Source organism: Haemaphysalis longicornis, unplaced genomic scaffold, assembly GCF_048455015.1.
Source record: "Haemaphysalis longicornis isolate Haplotype H1 unplaced genomic scaffold, Haemaphysalis longicornis Haplotype H1 scaffold_3, whole genome shotgun sequence".
Taxonomy (NCBI): Eukaryota; Metazoa; Arthropoda; class Arachnida; order Ixodida; family Ixodidae; genus Haemaphysalis; species Haemaphysalis longicornis.
Window position 1 is genome coordinate 212,185,207 of NW_027526335.1, and position 12,278 is coordinate 212,197,484.

The window sequence follows — 12,278 nt, forward strand, 5'->3', positions numbered from 1 at the left end:
ATCCCGACATGCCGCGCGAGGCAAACTGGCTCTCCTTGAACGGGAGTGCGGCTCTACCTGCACACCAGCTGATGGCCGGCCCAGTGTTACTCGCAGCGACCACCCTAGCCAGGCCCTGGACAACAGCATGGCCACCTCGCGGGTCATCAGCGAGACATCGCGTGCGGAGAGGCAGGCACGAGTGGACGCCGAAGACAACGCGTCCGCAAACTCAGAGTACTTCTCGAAGGCGTCTGACCAGGTAGCCCCGAGCACTACAAAGAAAGCGGCCCTGTTCAAGCACGACCTTGAACAACCAGCTGGCCGGTCTACCATCCAGGATCTCGAAAGCCTCGTGGACAGCTTACGCCCGGTGAGTCATATGCACACACGTAACCATGAATTTAGAAAGATTAGTTGTTCTAGAAAATGTAATGATGCTATGTATTCACTGGCTGGCTACGTTACGTCTTGGTTGTTGCTACCAATTTTAGCACGCCCTAAAGCAGGTGCTGTGCACAGACCAATCGCTGAGCTAGCGCATCCATGCGCTGGCAGGAGAATGGCTTTATGCATAACGCACCTCATAATGATTGCCCCGTTATGATGACCAAATTTAAAGCTCACTTTCTCAAAAAACTCCTCTAATGAATCATTGCTATGTGTACAAATACGACCAAAACCTTTTCCATCTTCGTCCATGTTCCACTCATTTTTGTCCTGTTAAATTTAGTGGCTGTGGTGTTAATCGATAATTTTTCACTCTGTATTTCCGCGATTACGTGTCCTTTTTTGAAGTAATATACCTTACAAATGACAACTTTTAGTACGACCTATCCTTGTGCGGGGTTCCTTTTTTTTACCGGTCATTAAAAGCGAATGTCCCTGACATGTAAGAGCGCAATTCTTTCTGTCTGTGGGAAAATTTGTGTAAATTTTATAGTTGCGCGGCCATGTTTGTCCAAAGGATGCTATAGCAGCTTCTTTTATTACCAGGAATTTCCAAACAAGGATGGTAGCTTGTTTCCGCGTAGACTGAAAAGTTTGAACACACCGATAGAGATACCAACACAACCTAGCAAAGTCAACCGTATACGTACAGGGCGAACTCGCCGGGGTTACGATTGCCAGAAGCGTAGAAAGAGACGGTTGTTTGCTTTAGTAAACTAAGAACCATATGTGCAATATGATTTTGAGTGCAGAGCACTTCAGCTGCTCGCCTTGTCGTCCTAGTTCACTCGTTGTAACGCTCTTCGGTGTCAAGCGACTGCCGGTTTAAGGCGGCGCAGCCAGATTATGGACCCAAGTAGAGCCCCACGGCGTAGCCCTTGTCACGGCGTCCCACACAAGCATCGAAAAATAAGCAGTTCATATAGCCATAACCGTCGAAACTCGTTAACCGCTGGCGCTTCTCATACATCTCCCCATTGCTTAGCGCAAACAAAACTACAGGTACATTCGAGGCAAAATATAGGTAACTAACCCCGCGTTCATTTAGTTAGGAACACTAGTTGGGGTGAGTTTTACCATAGTAAGCGAAAAAAGGGCCAGTGCAAGAAAAAAATTGCGCGTTCGATACTGCGCACTAAGGCACCGGCACATGCGGGATTTAATACAAGCACAAAACAAACAAAACCCCCGCTCGCGCTGTTTCACGCAGGGCGCGCCCGCACTGCGAAGGCGGAAAATTTGAAATGCGTTGGACAAACCCCTGTTCATCAGGAGAGGAACGAGACCTAAGTGAGAAGGTCCAACCAGAATAGGCGAGTATTGCAGAGATGAGATTCAACAGACGACGGAAGGAACGAAAGCAGGCCGACACAAATACGATGTGGTACTATACTAGAACTGGATAAGTGTTCCCATGAGAACGTATAAGTATTTCGCCCGCAAAGCACGTAAGCACGCCAGAAGCTTTTGTGACTGCGAATGGCATGCATGTGAATTTGCATAACTTTAATGGTCCCTGTTCACTCTTCTTCGAAGGCGCAACCGACCTCTCGTTCACGGCAGCCACCACAGAAAGAACACACGCAAGTGGGGAAACCCAAGTATGCCATCTTCCTTATTGTCGCCGCCATCATCGTGTTTTGTGGTCTGATGCTCGTGGTGCGAATAGTCCAGTGGCAGCAGCCAAGGACACCATTTTGCACCACAAGCGACTGCCTCCGTCACGCAGAGCTCCTTACCGGGAAGCTGAACCGAAGCTTGGATCCTTGCAGCGACTTCCACGCCTACGTGTGCAGCGTCTGGGAGCGGCCCGCGATGTACCTCGACAGCTCCCACTCTACCATGGACGACCTCCGCAAATCCTGGTTCCCAGCCTTCCACGACATGCTCTTAAGGGGATACCGTGTGATCAATGTTGCACGCAAGCCTCTAGCGATGTACGAATATTGCATGGGTGACCTTTGGAACTACGGTTCCAACGCCACCAGGTTCTTCGGCATCCTCAGCGAGCTCGGGCTGGCCTGGCCAGACAGTAAACAGAACCGGCCTAACGTCAGCGCCTTTTATGCACTTCTAACATTGCAATTGAAGTGGAATGTGCCGCTCCTTCTGGAGCTGAGGGTGCGCCGTCTGAATTACACGCCCAGGTGGCGCTTCACGGTTTCTCCGGGATCGCTCATACCCATCGAGCTGAACCACCAACGCTCAGTAGCAGCCAGTGACCGCTACAAATACTGGAGGTCGTTCTACGGCATCCTGCCCGAGCATGCGAGTCAGCCTGAAATCAACGACTCAGACATTGACGCCATCATCGACACGGAAGCCGTCATCTTGAGGAGCCTGTATGGGGCTATGGCACGGCAAGACACGCAACCCGTTTTGGTAACGGTAGCCCAAATCGGAAAATACACACCTTCCGTCACGTCAAACGAGTGGCTGAACGCCCTGAGGCAGATCAACTTTGACCCCGACGTGAGTAGCGGTGATCAGGTGCTGCTCACAGATGAAGACTTTTCTCACAGGTTAGGAGACGTGCTCCAGAAGTACAAGAACGAGCAGCTGCTCATGTTCATCGCCTGGTCCTTCGTGCAGCTCTACGCTGCGACAGCTGACGACCGGCTGCTGACGGCTCGCTATGGCAACGAGGCCCGCCTAAAACTCTACCGGCCGTACTTCTGTGAGCGCTTTGTGGAGTCCGCCTACGGCCTCCTGGTGATAGCGACCCACTCTGTATCGCGCTTTAGGCCAGAAGAGCGCGCATTCGTCAACGCCGGCTTCGACAGCTTGGTGCGAACAGCGGCCAGCAAGGTTAACGGGGCGATCTGGCTCGATGTCCAAAGCCGCCGCGCAGCCCAAAGGAAAGTCAGATCTGCTCTTCTTCACCTGTGGCCCTCGGACCGCTACCTCAACAACAGCGAGCTCGAACGCGTATATGAAGCCTTTCCCAGTGGAGCTTCATCGTTTTTCGAGCACTGGGTCAACTCCAGCGCGAGCATCGCTGCCGTATTTTGGTCACAACAGGACGGCGATGTCTTCCACTACCCGGTCAATTACGCCCTGCCGTATCTGCTGTACGATCGCCCGACGGGTACCGTCAACGTGGCGGTTGGGGCCGTCAACCATCCGCTCTACTACGGGGACGGGACCAGCGCTATGTTCTACGGGGGTCTGGGCTTCTCCATGGCTCTGCAACTGGTCAAGTCCCTGGACCAGTACGGCCTGCAGTGGCACCCAAATGGCACGTTTGGAGGATCACTACTCACCAGGTAATTCAACCGGTTCGCCCACAACATTCTTGCCAATCCAACGGACTTTTTCTTTCGTTAGAGGAGTACTAACGTGAGAAAGAAAGTAAACGTTTCTAGGCAAACACGAGGCGATGTGGATGTTTGCGTCGGCTAAACGGGTGTCTTGTCATCTTGTCCGCGTTTCAGAATTTCACGAGCCTTTCATTTCTAATGGCTTCAAATATCTACCATGTACTCATACACACAGGCTACAATTCGGCATAAATTTTGCCCCTTTTTAAAGTGGAAGGAGGGCGCTTAAATTGTCAAAGTGCACCGCGGTGTGCTGTGGCGCCATTAGTAGACACGGTCACGGTAAAAAAATCATTCACCCCTCCGTCCAACGACGACGATTGTATAACAAAAAGCTTTCTCTTGATGGATTCTCCGGTTAGCGAAACCCACACGGCGAGTATGTGCTACCCTAGAAGTACGCACCACTTTTCTAGAACACCCACAGCAACTCTCAAGTGTGCACTCCGTTGCCCTAACATTTTAATTTGGGGTGTACAGCGTGAATCGGTACCTGCCGCTTAGCCTTCAGTGAAGACTTTTCTGAGTGGGTGCCGGTTTGAGTTGTTAAACACCAAGATGTGACGTTGCGCCTAATGTCCTGTACCTCAAATGGGAAGCAAGGCTTAACGTCTTGTGATTAACAGCCTTACGGCGAGCAGAGCCACTCCATTCTCATCCTTCGTCGGTCTGTGGGTAAGGGCTGTCGACGTTCACCTCAAAACATGGCGGTAGGCCTTTTTTCCTCGCGCTGTCGCACGCCTGCGTCACCTCCTTCCTCTGCTGCACATCATCCTTTAGCGGAGGGAGCTTAACGAAGCTGTTCCCGAGCTTCGAAGGGAAGCGTTTTAATTTTGCTAAACTTCGGCCACAATCGTGATTGTCAAAGCTGGCTTTCCGGTAGGGCGTATACGCGTTACAGACGCCATTAGTGAGAAAAGCTTTGCGTTAATATATGTACGCTTCAAGTCAAACGTCCAGGACATAGCTCAGCACGTTCTGTGATGTTGTGCATGCGAAATAATTAGCATCGAATCGCAGAATACACATGCGGGAATTGTGTGCAGCGCAATGTTCTACGGCTGCTGTTCCTGTATGCGGTTCAGAGTCCATCGGCGTTCACATCACACCAATTATAATTAGGCAACAAGGCAGCGCGTTGAATCTATGTACATTATTATAATAACGTCATGCCTAAAGTGGCAGGTGTCGAGTGATGTGAACGTGTCATGACATTATTATCCTTTCTTCTTCGCGACGTTTTATTTTGTCTTCGATTACTAGGACTGACAGAGGCGTTGCCGATCGTCCTTGTTTGCACTAGATTTTACCTACGTGCGCGTACATGATTTCCTAATTTCTACTTGTGTTACCACTGTGCTCAATTTTCTCCTGTAGTACGGTGCACTTGCCTCCATCACACGTTTATATATCGAAGGCCAACCCCCGGTAACTAGGTTCACCTTAAGTTAAAGAAACAGAACCCGCTGTGGTGGTTGAAGGGCTGCGTGGACGTCTTGCACTGCCAAGGTCCCCGGCTCGAATACAACTAGGCGAAAGATGTATTCATTTTCCAACCACCAAGTTACCTTGTTTATCGAAGCTTTATCGAACTCACAAACTGCGCGCCATTATCAGTGTTTCGTAAAAATCTTTTTAGGCAGTCGAGATTGTTTGCGGCCCTGCGTTGACAATTTTGAGTACGATACGTCAGCTGTTTTCTTCCTGGACGTCTGAATTTTGGAACCACACAGTTCAGTAATTCTATCGCCAAACAACGAAGCTCAAATACGTACCTTGAATCGCCAATGCACCTCGGAACTGTTAAGGTGGATGCCAGGTGAACGTAAACTTTCACTTCTAAATTCGCTCGACGTTTGGGCTTCCCACAACAGGTCGACTGTTGTCACCTCCTTCTTGTGTTTTGTCTGTGTTGCGCTGTTCCCCTATTTGCAATCATGCACCAACTCGCCCACGCCTTAACCCTTGCGACCGTCTCACTTTCTCTTGCTCGGGGGCGAGAAAATACCCCCCCCCCCCGGATTCTCACTAATGTGTGAGCATCATTACGCACCTTTTCAGTTTGGCCAACCCAGCGTTCTCTTGGTGGCATTAAAGGAACACATCACTCCAGAAAACGTATTCTTACTTGTTTTTACGGCGTAGCATTGTTTACAGAGTACCCCCACAGCCAGGACCGCGTAACGTCCTGCATTTCCATAATAATGCTGATTTCGCGGAAGTTCTAACTTTAATCGTTTTATTTGCTAAATGGGACTGATTGGTCGAGCAGAATTTTGGAAAACCAAGAAATAAGAAAAATTATAAAACATCATTCTAACGACGACGTTGGTTGAACGCGAAGCTTTCTCGTGTCGGATTTTCTGCTTGTCGCCTGAGATTTCCAAACCGCTTCGACCATTCGATAGACGCTGACTTCATAACGCAACGGACGCAGGTAGGATTTCTGTCAAGGGGAGCGCTTTTTTCCTTGCACTTCACCCACGATTATTCATCATCATCGTCACAGGAAGTTAGCCTTTCTTGAAGGCGTATTGGCGTACAACGGCGTTAGTAAGGACACTACAGCTTCGCTTTAAAATAGGGAAAATAGCCAACCCTGTAACGCCCTGCATTCCCACAAAAATGCAGCTTTCAAGGGAGTCCCACCTTCAATCGTTATCATCTAAATGAAGAGAACTGTTTGAACCGAATTTTTAAAAACCAAAAGAGTCCAATAATAAAAATAGCAAAATGCCGAACCGTGTCAGGCCCTGCATTTCCACAAAAAGGCATATTTCGCGGAAGTGCCACCCTTTATCGTTTAAAGAGCGTAAACGGAGATAATTTGTAGAACATAACGGTAAAAACCGAAATATAAAAAGTAGTGAAAATGGCGAACCGCATAACGCCCTGAATGTCCACAAACTTGCTGCTTTCGGGGAAGTTCTACATTTAATCGTTATAACAGCGTAAATTGAGATTATAGGTCCAAATAGAATTTTGAAAAACCAAGAAATCAGAAAAGTACAAATAGTGTCGAAAATGACGAACCATGTAACCCCTGCATTTATACAAAAATGCAGATTTCGCGGACGTTTCACCTGTAATCGTCATGTCGCAAATGGAGATAATTGGTCAAAGACAATTTTAAAAACCCACAAAAAAAACTCTCCCAAAAATGGCAAACGGTATAACGCCTGCATTTTACAAAAATGCAGATTTCGCGAAAGTTCCCCATTTATTTCTTATAATATCGTAAATGAAGATAACTGGTCGAGCAGACTTTTGAAAAACCCAGAAATAAAACACTAGGGAAAATGGCGAAACGTGTAACGGTTTTCATTTACACAAAAATGCAGATTAGGCAGAAGGAACACCTGCAAGCATTAAAATTGCGTAAATGTAGATAAATGGTCGGAAAGAATTGAGAAAAACAGACAAATTTGGCTGTAAAAAACTCGCACTCCAGAGAAGCGGCATAAGAATGCTACGCGTTGGTAGAAAATTCTCTGGATTTCTGAAGAGTTTTTTGCTTCTTGTAGTTCGTATTTGCAAGAAGCGCCCCTGCTACTTAATTGCGTCAGGGTGGTGTAGCAGACAGAAATTTGGTATTTAGTAATGGATTTTCAGTGTTTATTTAATTATTTTTGTTGATGGTGTGACGGTACGAGATTTGATAGTGTGCGCGTACTTAATTTTAATATTTCACTCTCTTTATTTTATTTCTAATATATTTTTGATCACGCGAGGGCGCCGGCTTAGAGATACTTTTATGGTTTCGTTATGTAATATCCATTCTTATTTTTGTTTCTAAAGTCTCACGCGAGGGACGATAGCATAGCGTGCGCTCAACTCCAAGGTATGAACGAGGGTCGACAGGACCATTAGCGCAAGCAGAGAAGGCGGATGGTGTATCCTCTTCAAATCCCTTCCAGTGAGAAAGACCAAAATGTTTTGCGTTCTTGTAAGTTTGAAGCCTCTCGTCCACCACTTCCACGCGTGCAGCTCTTCCATGGAGGCTTACAGAGTCCGGGACAGCTGCCTGGACTCCAGCCAAGACCATTCACGGGGAGGGAACTCGAGCCTGTTCCCCGAGATCCCCGCTCTGGAGGTCGCCTACGCTGCCTACCTGGACGCAGTCCAGAAGAGCGGCGGTGCTCCGCAGGGCGTCGCTCCGGGCCTCTCTGGAGAGCAGGTCTTCTTCGCCACCCTGTGCTACATGACCTGCAGCTCGACGGCCAGCGACCAGCAGTCCAGGCTCGCCGACTGCAACAAGGCTGTGCGCAACTTCCCCGCTTTCGCCGACGCTTATCAGTGTCCCACCGGGTCTGCGATGAACCCGAAGAAAAAGTGCTCGTTTTTCGACTGAGCCGCGATCATTATCCTGACCCTGTTCGAAGTGACGGTGACATTCGTAGAAACTTCGTGCATGAAGACGATCGGAGAACCCTACATGTTCTTACACGTATAGATAGCTCCCTGCATATTGTATGCCGCTGCATTTTACTTTCGGCTTTTGCTCGCTGATTTTTTTTAACACCGTTCGGGCAATTCTATGGAACTTCTTTTGAGCAATAATTTGTTATGTTTCCTTGTGTGTGTACAGCATTTTGTCTTATAGTACTTACTCTGCTTGGGGCCGGCCTCCTTGCGTTTTAAATACTTCTTCAGGTCAAGGTGACAATATGACCGCGTTGCTCGTCGGGGACTTGCCCAACGACGTTTTCTTTTCAACACAAATAAATACTACGTTTGCGTTGCCAGCTCTGTGTGGCCTTCGTCGTTCTTGTCTTTGCGAAGAAGTTTATCCGTAGCAATTTAAAATAACAGGAGCATTCTAAACTTTCCCAGAGACCAAACATTTGTTGTGCCTTTCTATTTTGATCCAAATCATTTTCACTATGATACGTCCTTATAGGAGGCGAACGTTTAGGCATCGCCTGTATTATTTTCAATCTAGAACTTGGGGCATCCTACTATTGTGACAAGTTTTAACTTCTGAGCTGTTCTAGTGCTGGTCTTGACGACAGTGTCGACTAGTATCGTGTCTGGTACCAAGACGGACTCGTCAGGACAGATTATTCCGGACAGATGCCAGGACAGACTGTCCTAGTATCGTGTCGGATACCAGACGGGGGGAGACACCTCCGGAGCAATTTTCTATGCCCAACAAAAACCACATTTCCAGTGCAGAAAGAATTCTAAAAAAAAATGTCCTAAGGCTTCATATTTTCATATACGACGGCTTCCATCGCCCTTGAATAAATGTCTTCCAAGCAATACATTTTGTTTAAGTGAAGCCGACTTTAAGGAGATCTGTGTTGGCTGAGTCTGTCATTTGGCTTTCCTGAATTGCCCTTTTCGCAGTGAGGCATGGCCACCTACGGAGGGAGTATGATTCCTAAAAACGGCTCTACTACTTCTGCTAACGATGGTATACCAAAACAGATTATATTACAAATAGCCCCTAAGAAACATTCTGTCGTGATAATAATGATGACTACTGTATTCTACCATTATGCCGACTTTTATTTACTTTATGCAATTAGTTCACAGTGTAGTTGTAGACGTTACAGAATTACTAATCTAGGGAGGGAGTATGGTTAGAGAAAACGCCTGTAACTGTTGTTTTACCAAAACTATTCGGAAACAAATTATATGACAATTAACCACTAACGCGAATCTAACATTATGCACAATAAAGAAGCCGAGGCAAAACTGTATCTTCGTAAAGGCAACTCACAGCCCCTGGGTTTCAGTGCATTTTACACTGAGTGGAATTGGGTTTAATTTTTTAGTCATAGAACTGCGAAAACCGCTTTACACAACGTTTGCCAAGAGGTTTGGTGAAGTCAATTTAATTTTACCACGTTAGCCCTCTACTATCATCATCATCATCATCATCACCAGCCTATCTACACCCACTGCAGGGCAAAGGCATCTCCCATTATTCTCCAATTACCTCGGTCCTGTGCCAACTGTGACCAATTTATCCCCGCAAACTTCTTGATCTCATCTGCCCATCTAACTTTCTGCCGCACCCTGCAGCGTTTGCCTTCTCTAGGGATCCACTCTGTTACCCTTAATGACCAGCGGTTATCTTGCCTTCGCATTATATGCCCTGCCCGCGTCCATTTCTTCTTCCTAATTTCTACTAATATGTCTTTAACACCAGTTTGCTCCCTGACCCACTCCGCTCTCTTCTTGTCCCTTAATGTTACACCCATCATTTTCCGCTCCATTGCCCGCTGAGTCGTTCTCAATTTAAGTTGAACCCTCTTAGTGAGCCTCCAAGTGTGCGAGCTACACTTAGGCGAAAAGTACATCTCCCGGCACATTGAACATACCGTGAACGAAGAAGTTGTCTCAATCTACAGGGGCAGGCATCGGTTGCCCACGGAAGCTGTGCCCACGCAGTTTCCGATCTTCCGAAGTGCCAGCCGAAACAACTTCCTCGAGCAGGAAGTGTCAAGCGAGAAGTGCACCCGCGGCCCCACCCAGCAATAAAAACGCTAAGGATGGTGACTCCCTTGTGAGTGCAGAGTTTGAAGAACCCCCATGCTATCCTTTTCTGTCAAGAACTTGACACTACTTCGGCAACACGGGGGAAACCACACGCTTAGTCTTTCGCCTTTCACAATGTCTTACAGCGTGTGTCGCACTGCGCAGGATAAAGGCAAAGCTCGCACACGCAACCTCCCAGACATTGGAAGCATTTACGAAGCATCTGACATACTGAAGAAGCCTGCCATTCTGCATGTCCATGACTATCAAATTCGTTTTGGTCCTCTAGCTGCACTTTTGCACGAAGGCATTGAAAAAGAAAAAGGCATGCCTTTTCGTGAAAGGAAGAGGCACTTAAAGCTCAATTGCCTCACGCAACAGTAGAATTTATAGACGGAAACGCTTTTCCGAAGGCAATTCGAGATAAAGTGCTTGAATTTCTTCACACACACACACACACACAAAATTACACCATCTTCCCGTGGGGAACCCTGATGAGGATGCGAAGCATCGTGGCGGTTCCGTGTGGTTCCATTGTGTTGCCGTTATGTTGAGTGATCTGGTGTTTACTAGCGCCAGAGGGAATTCCGCGTCGGGGTCCACACCGGTGGCAAAGGCACACAAGCGGTTGTGTTACGGCGAGTAGGCGGTGGTTCTCGAGGCGCCGAAACTCGTCCATCATGTTCTTGTCGATGTTGTCGTCTCTGTGGTAGAAACGGTAGCCTCCGTCAGCGTTGGTGAGGTAAAGGTTGTTGACGTTGGTGCACCGGCTGAGAGAAATGTACACGCCCTCCTCTTCGCAGCTTTGTCTTCTCCTTCTTCATCGTTTCCCCGACGGGAAGATGACGACGGTGGTTGAACGCGTAGCTATCTCGCGATGGGTTCTTTGGTTGGCCAATCACTAGGGGCATCCTGCCACAATCAGCATCAGAGGCGCTGCGGACGGGGCTGGTTCAGCTGCAAGGCGCGTGGCGCTTCCCGCCACAGCTTTCCCACGGAAAATTCAACATCCCCTCTAAAGGTTTCCGTTTGTCGTTTCCGTTGACGTTCAGCTTCGCGTGCCTTCGTTGTATCAGTAGCTTCTTGGCGTAGTTTGAATGAGTCAAGGACATAAGGCGCGTTCGTAGCACTTGCTCCTGTCCCGGTTTTGCAGCGTTTTTTTGTCTTTATTTCCTTTTTTACATTTTTACAAGTCAACGATGTAGTAAAAAGTGCCTGCCATGTCTCAGTGGGAAGAGCACCGCGTACCTCCCGTTGCGGCCAGAGAGTCGTGGGATCGAAACCGGGCGCCGCTATTTCTTTTTTTATAGTGTAGGGGGAGAGGTGCGGAGAACGGACGCACGCCGGACACAGCCCCGAGCAAGAGATGCTTTGACCTAAAACTAGCAGCGAAAGGCAAGGCCCATTGAGCACAGAAAGTTGATGGCTTCGAGCCTTTGTAATTTTGAACGAATTGAGAAATTCACCAAAAGTGAGGAGTTTTTGTCTCTTTGTAACGAGCACGTCGAAAATAAAGCGTGTTTACCAGTTACTAGTCCACAATTCTCTGATTTGGTTCATAAATAAGTGTCTGAGACAGCCGGCTATAATTGGCTGTCAAAGCGCGCCCAGTCGGTTGTAAACTTCGATTGTAGTAGTTCTTATACGACATTCATTGTATCTCAATTTGCGCGACCACATAGAGTAGCTATCAAAGAAGCTTTCTCGATGTGGTGATGCACGCGAATACATCTATTGGAGTACGAATGCGTTCGTACTCCATATTGGAGAGATTGTGTCTCCTTGTCGGACACCCTTCCTTATAGGTATTTTACTGCTCTCCTTATGGAGGATGATGGTAGCTGTGGACCCATTGTAGATATCCTCTAGTATTCTTACATAATGCTCATCTATCCCCTGGTTCCGTAATGCCTGAATGACTGCTAGGGTTTCGACCGAGTCAAATGATTTCTCATAAACTATGAAGGCTATATATAGGGGTTCAGTAAACTCCGCGCACTTCTCTATCACCTGATTGATCGTGTGAATATGGTCCATTGTTGA

General features: G+C 47.7%; 1 protein-coding gene across 1 annotated transcript; it reads left to right on the forward strand.

Moving 5' to 3' along the window:
• Positions 1-2,305: 2,305 nt before the first annotated feature.
• LOC144173684 (endothelin-converting enzyme 2-like) lies at positions 2,306-8,534 on the forward strand. The gene is made up of 2 exons (XM_077702007.1): positions 2,306-3,695; positions 7,737-8,534. The coding sequence occupies exons 1-2, from the start codon at positions 2,314-2,316 to the stop codon at positions 8,098-8,100; spliced, it is 1,746 nt and encodes a 581-aa protein (XP_077558133.1). The 5' UTR covers positions 2,306-2,313; the 3' UTR covers positions 8,101-8,534.
• Positions 8,535-12,278: the final 3,744 nt, after the last annotated feature.

Bases quoted from the DNA above. Each gene is read 5' to 3' on its own strand.
- LOC144173684 (XM_077702007.1), top strand. From the start codon at position 2,314: ATGCTCTTAAGGGGATACCGTGTGATCAATGTTGCACGCAAGCCTCTA. The intron at 3,696-7,736 runs GTAATTCAACCG...CCACGCGTGCAG, and splicing joins GGAGGATCACTACTCACCAG to CTCTTCCATGGAGGCTTACA.